The 19,614-nt window shown below is 49.6% G+C and overlaps 1 protein-coding gene across 1 annotated transcript in view; it reads right to left on the bottom strand.

The window, feature by feature from the left end:
- Positions 1 to 3,120: 3,120 nt before the first annotated feature.
- Wscd1 (WSC domain containing 1) overlaps positions 3,121 to 19,614 on the bottom strand; it is a 38,389-nt gene continuing 21,895 nt past the window's right edge. Inside the window, exons 6-9 of the mRNA XM_003469631.5 lie at positions 10,476 to 10,635; positions 9,537 to 9,701; positions 6,531 to 6,731; positions 3,121 to 4,115 (exon numbers count right to left, since the gene is read on the bottom strand). Of these exons, the coding sequence (XP_003469679.2) occupies positions 3,763 to 4,115; positions 6,531 to 6,731; positions 9,537 to 9,701; positions 10,476 to 10,635 (879 nt within the window). The 3' untranslated portion in view covers positions 3,121 to 3,762. The remainder of the gene's footprint in view (positions 4,116 to 6,530; positions 6,732 to 9,536; positions 9,702 to 10,475; positions 10,636 to 19,614) is intronic.

Genomic DNA, 19,614 nt, shown 5'->3' with positions numbered 1-19,614 from the left:
CAGACACCTGCCACTTAACCTGGCCAGCCCCAGAAATCGCGAAATTCTCTCTGCCTGCAGAAACCTAGATCACACAGCCATACTTGGATCAATCACACTGGCCAGAAAGATGGAATATGATGTTGGCTCAGTCTATATCACATGTTCACTCCTGAAAATGGTGAGAGCCCATCTGCCAAGTCATATGAACCCTTAGCAGAAATGAGGAACTGATGGGAAAGGAAATAGGGGAACATGTGTTGGAGATGCAATCAACATTCATCACATCCCTTGCTTTATGGATGAGAGACGGAGACCAGACATGGGAAACGACTGTCCAAGATGATAGCAGAGCTGGGACCACAAGCCAGTCCAAACATACATAAACCCTCCAATGTTCCCACTGTGCATTGCTCCTACCTGATTCAGGCTGGTGCACTCAGCATGATGAACAGTTTGGAACAATCAATTTCTCTGTGGCCCTCATAAACTTCTTTGTAGTCACTGAATTTCAAACACCTTCACCAAGCTTTGAGGTCAAACAAAAAACCAAGCTTGGGCCCCAAGAATTTTTGCAGCCACAAGGATCAAACTCATCTCTTCTTCCTTCCCTTCTGGGGCCTCCTAAGAACCAAATAGCTCTTGGTACTTTTAAGAGAAAAAAACTGCATTCTGATGTGCAAACATGATCGCATATTCATGCACTCAAAATCTAATTTTAGCTGCAAGAGGCTTCATTATAAGATGTTCACATAATTAAGCAGCTTTCTTCCCATGATTTGGGAGCCTGTCTATTCTTCTCTCTCATGTACACATCACTAGGATTATCAGAATGTGTTTTACTTTTTAAAATTATATATTTTGCTGTTTCCAAATTGATCCAAAACAAGAGATAAAATCTGTGAAAGCGACATGTTTTAGCACAGGTTTGTGTAACTCCATTTCCTTGCTATTAAAGTTGGAATCTGTAGACAGGCTTTTGCTGTTCTGTTCTAATTGACTCTCAATTCATTTGTCACACTTCCGTGTTTGAGAGACAGATCAGCGTGTAGTCTGTGTCTGGTCAGAACAGTATCCTCTTTCCTGGGAAGGTGAGAGCTGTAGATGAGATCTAACTTGGAGAGAGTCAAATGGATTTCCTCCAGAGGACAGACAGGCTGTCGTCTTAGTGAGGAGGCAGACCCAGGGTGAAGGGTGCTGAGCACAGCAGTGGCTGTGAACTCTGTGCTGTATGAACTGAAGGTGCCCCTTCTAAAAGGAAATGAAGCCTTGGGCATCTGGCAGCAGTGAATGTACCAACCAACTCCTAGGAGAAACTGGGGCTGTTGCTTGCAGATCCCTGGGGTGGTAAGTGACGTACAGATCATGCCCTGGGTGCAGGCCTGGCATGCCCTTTCTACATGTTTGTCCTTTCCAGCCTCTGTGGTTTCAGCCTTTGCCTCTGATCATCTAGCTCTGGAGAGTGAGTCCAAGCTTTGGGTCTGCTGCAGAAGGAAGCTGCCTCTATGCTCTCTAGCAATCTGATGCCAGGCTTACTGCCTTTTTGAGACTATAGGTGTGCTCTGGGATGTAGACATGCCTGGCTCCCTTCTAAGGCAGCATGGAAACTCCTGTGGGTCTCAGCTGCCCCAGTGTTCAAGGGAAATGGCTTTGTCAGGGACTTTCATGGAAGGATATGTAGCCATCCATCCCAAGACAGTGAACATTTACAAAGACCCTGGTGTTCCCAGCTGTAAGATTCTAAAATAAGTTCTAGAATAGCCTCACACTGGGAAGGACATAGAGCAGGGATACTCACCCCAGTTCCCTGTCTTGGGGGTGCACTTCACTGGGTCCTCCACCTGGCCTGTACTGATGGCAAGGAGCCCTTGGCTTTCATGGGCAGGTCAGGGTGGCAGAACCTGGCCATTCCAAAACCCAGGCTGAGCGGAGGTCCTAGCCAGGCCAGGCCAGGATTTCAGGGTCCTGCTGGGATTAGCTCAAGCTCAGGGGCTGCTCAATTTCAGGGTCATTGACTTCTGCCCTGGTGGGTTATTGTGCAATGAGATCTCTACCATCCTCCCCACATCTTGGCCTTGCTCTCAGATTGCATCCTACCCTTGAACCAGAGCTTCCCAGGCTCAGAGTCTAAGATATGCTGTAAAGCATGACCGAAGTTGGTCATTAGCATCAGCAACGATCCTGGTCTCAGGTTTGCAGGCCACGGCCTGGGCTGAGCACTAAGTGGCTGTAAGGACAGAGTCCCTTCTATGCCCACTGTCTTTTACAAAGTTTGCCCCAGGCTCCGGGGCTTTGTAGTGCTCTCCCTCTCTGCCTTGACTCTTCTCCCCCATCTCCTCTGTGCCAGGATGATCACAGATTCCTTAAGACTTCTTCAGTGTCGAAGGCACTATGCAAATCCCCCCAGGACAGTGGCCAAGGCCCCTCAGAGCCCGCACAGCACACATTGGAGATGAGACATCTCCTGGCCTTCCCTCCCGTACTGGGCCATGAGGCGAGGGGGGAGCAAGGGCTCTGGAATCTGTCTTTTTCCCATGCCTGGCATGCATTGGACCCATGTCTATGTGCCCTTCCCCTAGGGCAGAGGGATGGATGAACAAGTGGGAACAATGTCTCCACACAGAAACAGAGGGTATGGCAGAGGCTGAGCGACAATAGCGTAGTGACAAGATGTGTTAGGGTGCACACAGTGACACAATGGGCTCTGCCACGAAGGACCAGGCAGAAGCTGTGCCACATAGAACATGGCCATGACCTCAGTGTAAGACCCACAGAGAACAGGTCTTGTTAATATGTGCGGGTGACAGTCCCAGTGGCTGCAGAATGTACCCTCAGGGACCTCCCATGTCTACCTGGGCCCCCTCTTGATGGCATATGAGCCTCTAAGATCTTGGGCTCCCCTAGAGGTTTAGCAACCAGCCCTACTTCTGGGGCAGAGTGTGAATTCTCAGCTTCCTTAGAAAGGGGAAGAAGGCAGGCAAGGGCCCGCTCTGAGGAGCACCAAACCAGGCTGAGTCAAAGGGTTGGGCAGAGAGGCCAGTATGCACACTTTCAGGGCAGGGCAGAGTGGTGGGCCTCACTCTCCCCACAGCGCCTCACCATCCCATCCGCAGAGAGAGAGAGAGAGGCCAGACTGCAGAGTTCGCAGTGCCTGGAAATCACAGCACACACCTTTATGGGATGGCAGATAAGGTCAGGGCTGTGTAGCCCAGCATCAACCGTCCGTACCCCCAATTCCATTCCTTTTCACTTGGAGCGCAAATGCCTGTCACCTGGCATTCTAGAGTCGAGGGCTCTGGCAAGCAGGTCTGTGCTGGCACTGGACACAGGATGCCTAGGGTGTCTCAGAGACTAGGGTGTGTGTGTGTGCATGTGCAAGTGTGAGAGAGAGCCAGCCAGCTTCTGGGCACATGCCCGGACCCCCAGTGTCTATGTCTCTGTGTGGCTGCACTTACAAGGTGGGGTACGTCTGGCTCACCCTGCATGGGCAGCTTAGGCACATCGAAATGAGCACTGTGATGTGGAGCAATGTCTCAGTGTCTGTGATCGTGTGGGCACCTCTCAGGAGCATGTGCTTGTTCGGTCATGTGTCACCTGGGTGGGTGTGGCATCTAGATCAGGTCTCTCTGCATGTGAGGCAGCCCTGAGGGCCTCCCTGCTGACCATGTGCGAGCAGCCATGTGCCCCATGTCCCAGAGGTCCAAGGCCCAGCAGCAGAGCAGGGGACAGTTCCATGGCATGACGACAGCTCGCAAGAGCAAAGAGCAGCTTGGGCGGGGGCTATCATCTGGGCACGTACTCCCTGGGCAGCCCAGCCCAGTTGTGGTCACGCAAGGCCTGGTCTACCGTCCGGATGTAGCCGTCGATCAGCTCTTTCATCTCGGGTGTGAAGGGCTCCGGGTCGCGCGGGCGCTGGCCGTGCCGCCGGAAGCTGCCTTCCTTGTTGTGCTCCACGCACAGCAGCCGGTCCTCGCTCACAGACATGTTGAGGAAGGCCACCATCGCTCGCAGGGTGGGCACGAGGCTGCGGCGCAGCTCCTCGTAGTGCACCACCAGCAGCCGCTTCCCGTACTTCAGCCAGTCCAGCACGTGCGAGGACCACCAGGACGCATAACTATTCACAAAATCCGGCCACTCTGCAGGGGACAGAGAAGGGACACGGTCACAGGCGGCCCTTTCACGGCTGCTAGCCCCACTGGGCCTGCTCAGGAGAAAGAGGCAGCAGGGTTTCCAGGCCCACTGCCCAGGGCCAACCAGCCTGGATCTCCATGGGTGCGGACTCCTCGGTGACTTAATGTGAATGATGGGTTAATGTCGGATTGGGCTTGGAGGAGTCCTAGGCTGTTAGAGATGACAACTTTGTGGCTGCCCTCCCCCAGCAGCATTTCATTGGAAAGGTATCAAGAAAAACATGGCCTGCTAGCGCAGAACCTCTCATCACTGTGTGCACTATGATTTCCTTAACCTTTGAGATTGCACCTGGGCAAGCAGGCCTGGGGTAGACCGGGGATCCAGGCCATCTTGGCACACTAGGATCTAAGGTGAGTGCGAGAGCTAAGCAGGCATCTCTTTACAGATGAACCACTATCACCTTCACCATGTCCTCAGTCACTACGTTTGTCTAAAGTTAAGGAGAGGGACACAGCCGGGGTTTTCTGCTGTCCCTTCTCTAGGGGTGACTTGCTTGGATCCCCAAGGAGCAAGACCATCTTGGTGACTGAGTAGTATGTGCCTGGGTGTGAAAGAGCTGCTGGGCCCAGTTCGGTTTTCTGTGCTGGGTTCTCCTACATCACACTGGGTGAGGTGGACGTGGTGCTGGATAGATACCCAGGGCATCTCGTGAGTTTCATGGACAGTTTGAACCCATGATTCTGCTGGGAGTTGGAACACACAGTGGAACCACAGACGGTGGCCTCAAACTTTAGCAAATGATCTTCTCCATGAGTTGCCTTTCCTAGAAAATTCAGAAATTAATTTTTGGAAGGGGTTGGGGTATAACTTGTTGAGAGTCATCATGGCACAAGAGTTTCTGTAACTGGGCTGTATATACCTCCAATGTTATGGTTTGCATTCTCTCATCTTCACCATCGCCCTATGATTCCTGAACAAGAGAGTGAGCCTGAAGGTGACCCTTGAGGGTCATGTGGCTTCCAAGAGGCAGAGGGGGAATGTGAACTCAGCCTGCTCACCCATGAGGGCACACTGCTTGCCACGGTCTCTGCATCTGAAGGTGAGTTGGCAAGGACAGGATGGCTGTGGGGGCTTGGTCGAGGTGGAAGACAATGGAAAAGAACTGGGTTCCAGCCTGGAACACGAATCAGGCCTCACTGCTGTAGCCTACCTGCATCTCTTCTCACCATCATCCTGCCATGATGCAGCTTGATTTCGGAGTTAAATCTACACTACTTACAGCAGACGAGTGTCTTTATTATTCACTCCCAAAGGCTGAACCATGTGTGCCTTGGATGTAGAGGCTCTTACCCTTTAGTTTGGGCCCTCATGCCCCACAGGGGGCCTGGTGCACAGTGGTACCTCAGTGACTCTAGGTTCATAGGCTCTGAATAAAGCTGCTGGAGAGAACAAGCCAATCTAACCGAGAATCAGGAAATCTGGATGTTATGGACAAAATGTAGCCCCTTGAATCTGTATGTTGAAACCCTCATCCTCAGTACGAGGGTATTTGAAGATGTGTCCTTGTGATCTGATTAATGTTCTTTTAAGAGCCATCAGAGGGTTTTCAGTCCCTGTCATGTGAGGACACAGTGATAGGGTGCTGTCTGCAATCTGGAAAGAAAGGCCTCGACAGGAACTGAACAGGCAGGCACTCTTGTGGCCAAAACGCAGAGTACTAACCACTATACGATCATGGCGAGCTACAGGGACCAGGCAGGCACTCTGGCCTTGGGTTTTCAGCATCCAGAACTGTGATGAAAAGTCGTCTGTTGCTTACATCACTTGATCTGTGGCCACCAGAGATCACTATAGTGAAGGGTCTGAGACCCAGGTCTGCTACGTGTGCAAGTCACACAGCTGTATCCTCTGGGTTCATCAGGAAAGTTCTGGATTCTTCTATGGGACACTGTGGAAAGTTCCTCAGGGGAGCGTAGGAGGGGCCTGGTATAATGAGCCCTGAGCACAAACTGGGAACATGCATCATCTTGCCCCATGAGCTGTTCTCTGTGGCTGTATCTCACGAGCTAGGAGGAAGCTGATCCAGGCAGGCGGTGGTGGAGAAAGCGTGACCACCTGTATAAAGCCAGAGCTCTTCTCCCAGCAATGTGTAAGCCCTTGGGTATGAGCAGGAGAAGTAAAGGGGCACAGATAATCCCACTACCCAGTTGAGGGGGTGGAAGACATTCTTGGCTATCAAGCTGACACCCATATAAGACACTATCATGCATGGAGTGAGCAGGCTTTGAAGGGATGGAGAAGAGGTGAATTCAAGCTAGGCACAGCAGCACAAGCCTCCAGGAAAACTGTGTGCTGACCCTGTGTGCCAGAAGGCATCTTGCTAGCACCCTGTGGCCCTGCCTGGCTGGTCCCCTGCTTACCTTTACTCTTCCAATTGTGGTCAGGAGCGTAGCCCAGGTGCCCAGCACATTTCCTGTTGAATTCGGCCACCAAGGACCTGTAGGGGTTCCGGATCAGCAGAATGGCTGAGTCGAACATCTCAATCTCCCTCTTGCCACTCTCGTGGGTCTTCACGCAGATGGTGCGCCGGCTCCGCCAGTGGTCCTTCTCACCCTTGAACCCTGTGCAGGAGAAACAAAAAGGTCCCCATAGAGGAAGTCGCCGCCGTTCCCATGGTTGTCCCTGCTTCCACAGCAGCAGGAGTTCTGATGCTGACCTACACAACCAGTAGGGGGGAAGTCAGTCCTGGGGATGAGAGGGCCAGGGATGGCTCAGTATCCATGGATAGGGCACAGGAGGTCTCCATGAGAGTGACCGTGTCCCAAGGAAGGTGGAGCAGGAAGCATCTGTGGGCAGGGCAAGATGACAGCTACAAGAGAAATAAGGCCACTCAGCCCATTCAGCCCCAAGGATCAGGAGGCAGAGAGCCTGACTATACCTTCTAGAGACATAGAAGATGCAGGCTTTTTGAGGCTTTTCATGGAGAGAATTTCACTAAGCATTCGTAGATAATCTCATGAGTTAAATAGCTGTAGGCACAACCAGATGAAGGGACTGAAGCTCAGAGGAAGTGTGTGACTAGCTGAAGATCATGTAGCACCACATAAACAGTAACAGAGCTCTCCTCATGTGCCGCTGTGTATCCCTGTGTATCCCCGCTTTCCACCCAACTTCCCACAGTGGGGCCCATCCTCAGGCTCAATGGCTAAAGGGCTAAAGGAGGGTGAGTCCCCACCCTCCGACTTTATGCTGTGTCCTATAATACAGGCCTATTGCATGCAGGGAGATTGCCCACCTTGGCTTGTGAAGCAGGTCTGGTTAAGGCTCCATCCATGGTATTTGGGTCTAATCCTGAGGAATGCAAGCCTAATTTCTAAGAATGGAAACTTACTCCCATTGACCAACTTCTCTGAGGTCTCTTTCCTTGGCCCCTTGGTATGGTACTGGGCACTCAGAACATTCATGACAGCCAACTGAGAAGACCAGACTCTATTTTCCATCCACGGAAGTGTGTATGATTTTGCAATATTATCAGAGGCTTGGACTTTAAACTGGCAGTGAAAGAATAAGACCCTGCCTTTAAGCCTACCTTCTAGTAGACAGATGGGCCATAGTACAGAACATAGGAGCAGACAGAGATGTACAGCAGGGGAGACCAAATCACTGGATGCCAGGGAGATCTATCTCCTGGCCATATCCTAACATAGCCCGTGCCATCCAGCTATGAGGACAAGCCCCATAAATGTTAATTAGCTTATTATCTTGGGCTTTTAGGAACAAAATGAGCTTTCCCATTCATAATCCATTAGCACACCTCACAGAACTAGAGAAACCATTCCTAAAATTCATTTGGAACCTAGAATAGCAAAAACAATTCTGGGCAACAAAGGCAAGGTGGGGGGGGTGGGGGGGTGGGCATCCTCACAATCCTTGACAAAATTATATTACGGAGCTACTGTGATAAAAACAGCATGGTACTGGCAAAAAAAAAAACCCAGACATGAGCATCGATGGAACAGATTAGAAGACACAGAAACAACTTAAAACACACCCTTATCTTTGACAAAAAGGCCAAACACCTTCACTGGAAGAAAGATAGCCTCTTTAATAAACGGTGCTGGAAAAGCTAGCTTTTCACATGCTGAAGACTAAAACTAGACTCATGTCTATCAGCATGCACTAAACTAGAATCAAAGCAGATCAATGATCTAAATATTAAAATAGAAACACTAAATCTGCTAGAAGTTACAATAGGTAGAACTCCTGAAGACACAGGTGTAGGCAAAGACTTCGTGAACAAAAAACCCTGATGGCACAAAAAATACCACAAAGAATCAACAACTGGGATCTCATCTTATTAAAAAACTTTTTACACAGCAAAAGAATCACCAACAGAATGAAAACACAACCCACAGAGTGGGGAAAAAATCTTAGCCAGCTGTTCTTCAGACAAAAATTAACACCTAGAACATATATAGAATTGGAAAAAACCAGATCCCCAAATATAAAGACGCAGTCCCTAAATTGTCACCTGAAATAAACGGACGCTTCTCAGAAGGTGTACAAATGGCAAATACACAGATGAAAACATGTTCAACATCACTGATGATTGGAGAGATGTAAATTAAAGCAGTACTTGAAAAAGGATCCTGTGAGAGCTTCTAGGCTCGCCGGCAACCTCGAGAAGTTTCTGTTTCTCTAGGATGTTACTGATGCTATTACTTTTTGCCAAGCAAAATCCTGATTAAAGAAATTGAGAGAAAATGCTCCAACATTAGACAACAGGGTAAAACATTTTGCCAACGTTAGCTGCTACTTGACTTGTTTGAGGCCTCTTGTTCTTTGTCTTTAAACAGTACACAGACTGGAGCCATTTACACTAATTTACTTGGCAAAGGAGACCTCTTATTTCTACAGGGGAAAGATTAGAAATCATAAAACTCTTAATGATTTTTGAACCTATTTAAATAAAGTTGTATTTTAATGAGCTAGTTTAATGAGCTAGCCCTTGCCTCAAAAAACAGGGGAAGGGTATGTAGATAGTGAATTTTGCTCCTAATTATTGAGGGTTTTAAAAATTAAGGAAAATACAAGAAATGTCTATAGAGGGGGCAATCCAAGTTGTTAGCATTTCCTTTACAATCTGGAACAAGCACTATTTTGTAACGTCCACTCAAAGTCCAATCCCAGGGCTGTTGTACCAACATCCCATGGAAACTTATAGAAATGCAAAATCCCAGATCCTGGGTCAAACTGAGTGATACTGGGAGTGTGGGCCAGGAATCTGCCCTCCAGAAAGCTCTCTGGGGGATCTTTAGGTGCACTAAAGTGTGAGAGGCACTCTGTAGTGAGTTGAGGAGGAAGCTGGCTGGTGAGCAGACAGTTGGGGTTCTGTGAGCTGCCCTGGGATCGCAGTCCTGACTCACCTTTGTTGTACAACGTTCCATCGAAGTAGTAGCTCCCTGTGTAGAAGCCCGTGGCGTGCTCGATGAGGTGCCTGGCCCACGTGTTCCCAGCTCCTGGGAAGCTTGATAGAGCCACAAACACCTTGGATTTGCTGGGAAGGAACCTCCTGTCTGTGCACCGTGTGTCTGAAAGTCCAGATGTCACTAGTTACCTTCATGATGACCCATAGATCCACCACTGGGCCTCCACCCCAGGACAAATGAGCTAAAAGTCCCATTTAATAAATGGGAAAATAGAGATCCAAAGAGGGGAAGGGATTTTTCACCTGTACCTTGGCTGCAAGGTCCATGCCTGGACAAAGAAAGCCCATGGCAAGTCTTCCCATAGCCCAGCAAGGGAAGGAATCAAGTGTACTAGGGGCCCTTGGCCTCCCCCCACACCCGTCTCTATGGCCACAGATGAACCCTGGCTCAAGCAGAGACAGCCTCAGATTTTGCTTGGGGAAGTGGATGGAGGTTGTGCCCAGCCACAGCGAGCCAGAGCAGGACTTATTTCAGGCACTCAGCGAGCGGCCACTGGCTTCAGGTATTTCAGACAAGTAACTCTCCGTGTTTTATTCCCTTCACCAGGACTGCTGCAAGACACACAAGAGTCACCAGGGCAAAGTCCCCCAGCCTTCCCAGCTGAACTGGGGCACATCAGGTTCTGGATAAAACTGGCAACATTCCCACTCACCTGCTCATCCTGGGCCTGCTCGGCCAGCCACAATGCTCCTACCCAGGAGGCCTACAGGCCTGGTGGCCCCTCTTCTGGCTAGGCCAGGCTTCACCCTTTCCATTCTCTCCACTGTAACGCATGGGGCTTCACACTGATACCATGTCCTGGCTTAGGACTGCACACTGGAACTTCCCTGACCTTTGAAACTCAAAGCCACATCCAGTGGTGGCTGCAGAGCTCACCTTGCACAGGGGTCTGGTAGACCTGGCAGTAACCAGCCATCCTCGGGTCCTCAGAGGCAGGGCCACACAATGCGCTGCTCACAGCATCCCGAAGGTTGAACTGGGGGGTAGGGTAGGCACAGTAGCACTCCCAGACCCGCAGGACGGCCAAGGGAAACTCCTGTCGGGAAGGAGAGAGAGCAAAGCATCACGGTGAAGGTGAAGGCCAGGCCTCTTGCAGCTCAGGCCCTGGGGCTGGACAGTCTGGGGGCAGTGGCTGTACTGGGTCAGTGGGGGCGCTCTCAGTCCTCCATATCAGACTCCATGTCCAAACCCAGGGAGGTAGAGCTCAATAAGACATCACTTTTGCTCCCCAGGAGCTCAATGCTGACCAAGGACAAGTCCGCAGCTACACACACTTGAGCAGCAGTGTAGCAGAAGGGTGAGTAAAGGAGAAGAACCTAAAAGTGGAGGGTAGACCTGGGCTCTGAGACATCTAGGGGCTCCACTTGGGAGGGAAAAGTTCCTGGGAAGGGCGCTGGCATGCCTGAGAGGACCCAGGGCAGCTCAAAGCTTGGTGTGTCACTCCTTAGTGACAGACCTCAAGGCCTGAGAGGGGATTAGAGTTTCCTTTGAACTCTGTGTCTAGTTCCCTCCAGGGAAAGGAGACCCAAACTAATCCTTGTGCCTGAAGCCCCACTGCAGGGTAGAGATGGAGCCCCACGCGGCCATCTTTCCAAAGAGGGAAGGGGTGGAGATGCGCATGCCTGGTTTCTACCTAAGGTGCTCAGAGACACGAGTGCATTGCAGGGAATGCCCTGAGAGCACTTGAGGGTCTCTCGGTAGGTTCTAGCTCTCCAGTGAGTGCTGATGAAAGCTGGGTGCTGACGTCCTGAGGGTGTGACTGCATTCTGGCTCACTGCCCAGCACTGAGCCTGGCACGAGGTAGGTGCTCCACAGAGGAAGGGGCCTTCCTCAGCCTCCTCACTCTTTTGGTACCAAACACAGCTCACCAAAAATGCATCTACTTGTGTCTCACGTATTTTTCTGAGCACTTACTATGCACCAGATACTTGGTAGGATATTTAGCCCCCTTCCTGCATCTTGCAACCCAGGGACACCAGGCCTCCTGAAGCATAGAGAGAGAGCAGTCCTAGGGATATGCGTGAGGGAGGAGGGAAGCAGCTGGTGGAGAAAGCTGCTCATTGCTGAGGGAAATGCTGCATAAACCTTTTTATTTTTTGCCCACAGCAAGAAACCTCATAAATAAATAAATAAAAGAAAATCAATAGCATTTTCTGTGTGCAGTGTGGTAAAGCTGAGGATCTCAGCACTCCCGTAACACAGCCACAGTGTCCCTGGAAGGGCGATGCAGAGCCTGGGGAGTGTGAGGAGCATCCCAGGAGAGTGTGCAAGGAAAGGATGATGGGTGCTCCCCGCCAAGGGAACGTGACCTGTAAATGCAGGGAGTCCTCTGCTCCATGCCTACCAGTCCCCAGGAAAGTGCCCCCAACCTTCCTCCTGCTTCCTGAATTCAGCAGGCCACCACTCTTGGGGTGAGTACACAAGAGGCTGCCCAGCTTCCGAGCACCTCTAACCAGGCTTTGAACTTGTGGTCCTCACCTCACTGCTCAACAGTCAGCAAACTGTGCCCTGACCTCATTGTAGACAATGCTGGTTTTCCAAAAAGCAGTTTCCTGCTGATGTGAGCACATGGAAAGCAAACCTGAGAACCATGAGCTCTGACCTCTGCAGCTCCACCTTTCCTGGCTCACAGAGACCCTTGCCTGGCTTCATCCACTGAAGGCCTAACCCCAGTATTTCAGAATGTGACCTGCTTTGGAAATAGTCTTTGCATTTTCCTCATTGTTGGAACAAAATACGCAATACCTACAATTTAAAAGAGGAGGGGTTTATGTTGGTCCATGGTTTCCCCTAGCAGGAACCGGATGCTAGAGGGAAAGAGGAGAAGACACTCAGCCCATGGCAGCCAGCAAGCAGAGAAAAAAGGGAGGAGCTAGAGACAAGAATGAGCCTTCCAGGCCATGTCCCCTATTATTCCCCCTTTGACCAGCCCCACCTCCCACAGGATACTCAGAAACCTCCACGATCCAGTCATCTTCCACACCCATGAGAGTTTTGGGAGGCATCTGAGGTCTAAACTATAACAAAGATCTTTACAGAGATAAGTAAAAGAAGTCATTACTCTTGTCTTGTGGAGAGGAGGTAAGAACACAGACAATCGGCAGACCTAGGGACAACCACATGAGGCTACTGTGAGAAGGTGATGATTCTCAGGCCCGGAAGAGATCTCAGGAGAAACGAGTCCTACAAACACCTTGACCTTGGACTTCCAGCTTCCAGAACTATAAGAAAGCAAATGTAATGTCATTGAAGCCATCTAGTCTACGGTGATTCGTTAGAGCAGCTTTGGATGCCCAAAACAATGCCTATCTTGCTGTTCCTGATTGCTATAGCTGAGGCCCACCCCAGGACCTTTACACATGCTCTCCCATCCTCTGTCCGGAGAGTTCCTCCCCCAGATATACGCACGCTCTCCTTACTTTCTGCAGCTCACCTCCGCCACCACCCATTTCCAAGTTATGATTCCCCTCCTACCTCCAGCAACACATCCTATTCTTTCAATGTATTTTCCACTTTCATGTAGCAACTTCATGAGTGAAATGGTCATGCTCAGTCTGCTTCAATGAACATGGGTCATGACAAGCAGCATTTCCGTTGGCCAGAGGTTCCTCCATCCCTTCCTCACTCAAAGCAACCTCTGTTCTGGTTTCTATCGCCACAGGTTAGTTTCATCTCTTTGAGGAGGCCACACAAATAGAATCACCCGGCATGTACTTTCACGTACTTGGCTTCCTTCATTCAGACAAACATTTGGTGGTTTACATACCTCTAGATCATGGCCTCTTACTGGTAGTAGTATTTCATGTGCCCATTCACTTGGTGGACATCTGGACTTTTCGCATGTTTCGCTATTGTGAAGAGAGCTGCTTTAAACATGCTGATACGAGGCTTTTGGTGGGTCAGTTTTTCACAGATAAACATCTACACTTCCTGCCTCATCTTTGTCCACTGCATTTATCACCACACAGCATGCTGTATGTTTTCCTTATTTATCTGTTTATTGTCTGCCTCCACCCACGCGGACTTTTTTTAGTTTTTTTTTTTTTTTTTTTTTTTTGGTACCGGGGTCGCACTCGCGACTTAGCGCTTGCCAGTTTGGCGCTTGCTTACACCTCTGAGCTAAATCACCAGCCCTACCCCCGCCTGCCCCACCCTTGAGGATTTTAAGTGGGGAAGGGGTTTTCACAGATTTTGTATGCCTTGCTGCAACCTCAGTATCCAAAACAGTATCTAACATGTGGCAGATGCTCAATAAATGTCTGACTGATGGACAAACGACTGGGTGACTGGATGCTTCCCAGAGCCCAGCTCCCTTGCAGGCTGGACCAGCAGCACACTTGGGTGCCATCTTTCTGCTGGTCGCAGGCTCTACAGCATCACAGCATGTGAGGGAGGGAGAAAACCCCCACAGCATCCGAGCACACCTTCCAGGTGGGGCTCTGCTGTCCTGGGGCTCCTGTTCTGAGGAAGGACGGCTGCCCAGCGTGGTAAGCATGCTCAGGCCATGCCCGCTCCCTCTCCCTCCCCGCAGTAACCGCGCTGTTGATGCAGCGGTTCATAATCTTATATCCCAAGGCTGCGGAATGGGCTGCCCCCACCAGTGACCCGAACCTTTTCTGCTTTCTTGAGTGGATTAAACTGTCAAGTTTCCGGGGTTTGCAGAGCAACGGGAGAGCTGCAGACAGTAATGTGGTTTTATTTACAACATAACTGCTTCAGCAACATCACTGGATTCTGAAAACACAGAACAATTTTCAGCCCCTTGGGGATTTCTAGGACATGATTTCCATAAAAATTAAATATTGATGAATCTTATCTCTCTGCCAACTTCCCAACTCCCTCCGCCTCCACTCCAAGCTTCAGTGAGAGAAAAAGAAAGAGGAGAGAAAGAAGAGAAAAAGGTCAGAGAGAAGAGGGCAGAAAAAGAAAGCATGCGTAGATGTGGGATTGTCCTCATCAAAAGAAGGGCAGAGCTCCATGGGGCTGGGTCAGCCTAAGCCTGGGGCAGAGCAGAGGTACTCAGGGCCTCGGCCAGGCTAGGTGTCCAGATGGGAAGTCAGGCGGGGACTGGGGAGGGCCGATGCTGACGCTGGGGGAACATCAGTCTAAGCCAGGTCACGACACTTTGAGGGTACGACTCTGTGTGTCATGGGGCCTCACATGCAGGGGTTTGGCTTATGACCAAGGGGTCAAGGCGTAAATATTTCTCTACACACAGAGCAAGGGACAAGGGAGACCCATTTGTATCTCCTCTCATTCATTTCCGTTCTTCCTTGAACGTTATTCTCAGAATCTCCAGCACTGGTTAGAATTGAAGAGATTGATTCAGACATCATAGAAAGGGAAACGGAGCCTTGAAAGCAAGTAGCCAACAGCCAAAAATCTCTAGTTTGGCAGTGAATGAGCTCAGAAGTCAGCCTTCTGGACCCCAGCCCAGGGCTTCACCTTACCAACTCAGCTCCTCAGAGACCACCCTACCTCTGTGCTGGGTTTCTAGTGAAATCTGCTTTCACTCCAGGGCAGAGCTAGACACTCAATGGACAAAAGGAAAGATGCTCACAAAGGTGACATGTAGAGGGAGGCAAAGGGACATACTTCTGCTTGCAGGGCAATGCCAGGTCGAAGGACAGCTCAGTCACTGATACCGTAACTGCAAGGTGTAGAGTGGTTGGCACTGGGCAGAAGAAAACAGCCCGATGCTTGCCATCGGGAGCCTTTGGTTCTGAACTCCATTTATGGACTCTGGAAAAGCTACTGGGTATCTCTGACCCTTGGTATATCATTTGTAAAAGGGGCATGGCAGTGATGAAGGGCTCCGAGGTCTACAGGCTGGGTTTGAATTTAGGTAGACTGATTTGATTCCTCCTTTCATAAGAGGCATTCCCGCATTAAAATACTCTCCAGGTGTCTTTCAGAGAGTAGCTACTCAGCAACTTGAACTATCTGAGTTGAGGGAGGTAAATGCATGAAGCTGGAGGCTTCCATCCTGTCACCCCAGCATCTTCTCTTCTTCACATACAGGTTTATTCAACAGACGCCAGTCTGTTCATCTGTCTAGCCGTGAGGGACCAGCAGTTCTAACACACACACACACACACACACACACACACACACACACACACACACACACACCAGGGCTGGACTAACTGTAAGAGAAAAGGTCAGGCAAGGGAGTTGTGGGGAAGATCAGGGTGACTCCAGAGGCCTTAAGAGATGAACCATTTCTGAGGACCTGAGTCTACAGGCAGCAGACCTGCCTGGCCCATGTGAAGAGAGCACCCTTCCATTAAAGCCCAAGACACAGCAGACAGAAGAGCCTGTGGAATGCTCAGGACTCAGAACCCCCAAGCAATCAGGATTCTTCAGAAGCCAGGTTTCCGATAAGCTGGAGAAGGACCAGTTACATATCTTAGGCAGTTTTCCAAACAAATGGAAGAATGGAAGATTCAATGCTTATAAAACCAATTCCCTAGACATACACTTAGAATAAAGAACAGATGTAAAATGTCATCAGCTATTTTCTTTGATGTGGTAAAGTTATAGGTGAATTTTATTTTTTGTATTTAACAAATTTTTCAAATTTTCTAAAATAGATATACATGACTTTTATAACCTTCTAAGAAAAATAAACCAGCAAAACCCAAAAACAAATAAGTGTTCTTAGAAGCAGCTTAGGAGCTGATATTGTAGGTTCTCTATAGACTTTTGAAAATCTAAAGCAGTTCTTTTTCTGTTGTTGTTTATGTTTTGAGACAAGGTCCTACTGGGAGCCCAGGTTGTCCTTGAACTCACTATGAAGCCCAGGTTGGCTCCAAACTCATAGCGATCCTCCTATATCAGCCTCTCAAGTGCTTGGATTAGAGGTGTGTGCACCACACATGGCTGAGAAACTCCTTTTCTCACTTACTGGGCAGTCTATGGCTAAAGAAAAATTCTGCAGATTGAGGTAGTGGTCCACAAAATCCAAACTCTCACAGACCACACCCTTGCCAAGGACATGAAATTAGGTGCCCCGTGGAGAAGGGCATCTTCAAGGGGCAGAGCACATCTACTGGGATGCAAGTGCGTTTAGCAAGAGCAGACCCTGGTGAAGAGTCAACAGCTCCACATGAAAGCCAGCCTTTCCAGTACATAGGTGGCCAGGTTAGTACCACCATCGGTGGCCAAAAGGGGAAAAATGTTAGAAAAAATGTCGGTGGGAAAACATAAGGTGCTTAATATTCTCCTTACAGAATTTAAATATCCAAAAGAGGTTAAAAGAGGGCAACCCCCCCAAACAAAAAATAAACAACAAACAAACAAAAAATGATATCATTTCCCGATCTTCTTTTCCCACTATAAGTTTATTAGTAGAACCACTAGCAGCTTCTGGGAGAACAAAGATGTGCTTCCAAGGCATGACAGCTAGTGAAAGGGACTTTGAGCCACTCAGTAGTCACCTGTTTGCTGCCTGAGCTATACAGTCCACACTCCACACTGCTGAGCTACCAGCACCAACTCCAAAAGCTCACAAATAGTCTTGCTTCCTGCGTGGCAAATATCAGCCTTCAAAATTAACACCCCAGATCTGAGTTGGTAGCAGAGCACCCCTGCTCCCCTCTGCCCACTCACACTGTGCACCTAAGCCAAACAGGCCATAGGATGTTGAGTCACAGAGGAGGGGGAAGTTCCCCTTCATCTTCAACAGCATTGCTGGAAATTAGACAAGACCATTTTACGGGGCTTTAACAGCATATTATGTCCTTCTTGCTGGCCGTGAACTGGATCATCAAGATGTTGATACTCCCCTCAAAATCTTCTCCCCTCTCCCCTCACCTTCAGCATTCCCAGAACTCTCAGAACTCTCTGAATCCACTTTCACTAACTGACAAAATAGATTAGAGACTTTTATTGGGGCCACAAATAAGCCTTAGAGAGTAGCTCAAAAGTAGGGGTGAAGCCAGGGGAGCATACCCTCTTTTCCTGCTTCCCAGCTCTAACTCTTGCATCTCCCAGCAGCCCTGGTGCCCAGTTAGTCGCAGTTAAGCCTGTGGCCTCGCAGGCCACTCAGGTTTAGCTCCGCCTTACCGAATAATCTTATTTGAGCATATCCCCTCATCGAAGTCTTTGGAAACATTTTCAATGGTTGCATTACAGTCCAGTCTATAGCCCCAGCATCACTGAGCCGTTCCCTCCTCCCAGGGCATCCGAGCTGCTTCTCAGCCAAATGAGGGTAAGGCAAAGCTGCCTCCTGGGTAATGGAAAGATCACCAGCCTGTCCAGAGAGAAACCACATGGATTTCAGAACAGGAAAGCACAGCTATATGCCCCCATTTGCATCTTTGCTACGACCTTTGGCATTCAGCAGAGAAAAGGACAAATGATTTCCTGCTGAGGACAAGATCAGGTGAACTTACGGCTGACTTCTCATGCCCAGACTTCCAGGCCTGGAGGCAGGAATCGGTGGGTGGGAGGTGGGTCAGCTTGGACACTCCTGGCCAGCAGGTTTTCTAGTGCTGCAGGTCTCAACAAGGGACAAGTTTGCCCTTTGGGGTATATTGGTCAGTGTCACAGAGAAGGGTAGAGTTGTTACTGGTGTTTCATGGGTAGAGACTAAGGAGGATATCGCAAATATCCTACAATGCAAAGACAGATCCTAAAATAGAATTCTCCAACCCACAAAGCCAGCTCTTATAAGGTTAAAATATGTGGCTTTAGGGCCACATCAAGTTTCCACCAAGAAACAGAGCAGAAGGCTCGAGTTCAAGTTACCAACACCCACGAGTTGAAGCCAGGGAAAACTGACGGCCACCCTGGGAACCTGGCTGTGTAGATAGTGGTTTTATCTGATGTGTGACACCCAGGCACTATTCTTTTGTTCCTGGACTCTTAACTCCAGAGCTGGGTCACAAGTTGATTTCTGAGGCAGACAAGGCATCTATGAGGGTGACCCTGAGGGAAGCCACTTCTAGCAGGGATCCACAGAGAATGTGTCTCTCCCACATCCTCTCCAGGGATTCAGTTTCTGTGGCATCATTTAGATCTCCTTCCTCCTGCGCCCGCTTTGCTACTTGTCTCGCTCCAGTGCATCCCTTCTCCAGCTGTAAAGTGTCCTACTAGACAGAGCCCTCTCTCGCTACTACACCATATGCTGCCACCTGCTTCCCACTGTAAAAGAAATTCTGAACTTTAAGGCAGAAACGCAAGGCTCTCTGCAGTGTGTCCCCACCCCACCTTTCATACCGCCACATGCAGCACTTTGCTAGGCCACCCTGGGGTGCTTTCCCACCAGGCTGGTCCTGCCCTGCTGCTCCTTAAAATGCACTCCTGCTAACACTGCGCCAAAGGCTCCTAAAAGTTGCAGTTCCTTTCCCTTCTAAGTCTCCGTCCAAGCTTTTTCACCCTGTTTAGGCACTGGCCTTACTCTGCCATGTGTTAGTCACCTGAGTTCCCGTCTCAGTCCTTTCCTGGTCACAAACTACATTCTTTGTGGGGCTGACTTTCACCCAGCACAGGGATCTGCTGGTACCCAGCACGTGAGTTTACCCACTGTAGATATCAGCAGATGTGTTTGGCCAAATTCCTCTAAATATACTTTGCTGAGACCCAGTTTCAACTTGAAAGCTGGAAATGGTGACTGTTCCTACAGCTGCAAAATCCTGCAGCTAGGAACAATAGCACGGGAGGAAACACACACCCTCTCACACCCTCTGGCCATCCAGCAACATAGACTGGTCAGGACAAGGGGCTGGCCATCAGCGTGAGCTCGGAGAACCTGGGCGTCCTTCCATGTGTGTCTGACCCATACACCAAGGCTGAGCAGGTAACTTGTCCTTGCAAAGTACTGTGAAAGGAGTTGGACAAGGTGATAAGGTGCAAAATGGCTTAAGACACCAAGAGCCCACGGGTGTCTCTTGGCATAGACTCCACTATGAAATTGCAGCAGTCTGGATCTGTGCCAGTAAATATGAAGGAAGGCTGAAAATAGAAGTTGAAATATTTTAAATCTGTAAATCCTTGTCTGTAACCACAAGGC

Source organism: Cavia porcellus, unplaced genomic scaffold (genome assembly GCF_034190915.1).
Source record: "Cavia porcellus strain 051 isolate PalLab524CR breed Dunkin Hartley unplaced genomic scaffold, mCavPor4.1 scaffold_6, whole genome shotgun sequence".
Taxonomy (NCBI): domain Eukaryota; kingdom Metazoa; phylum Chordata; class Mammalia; order Rodentia; family Caviidae; genus Cavia; species Cavia porcellus.
This window is presented reverse-complemented; position numbering and strand designations above follow the sequence as displayed.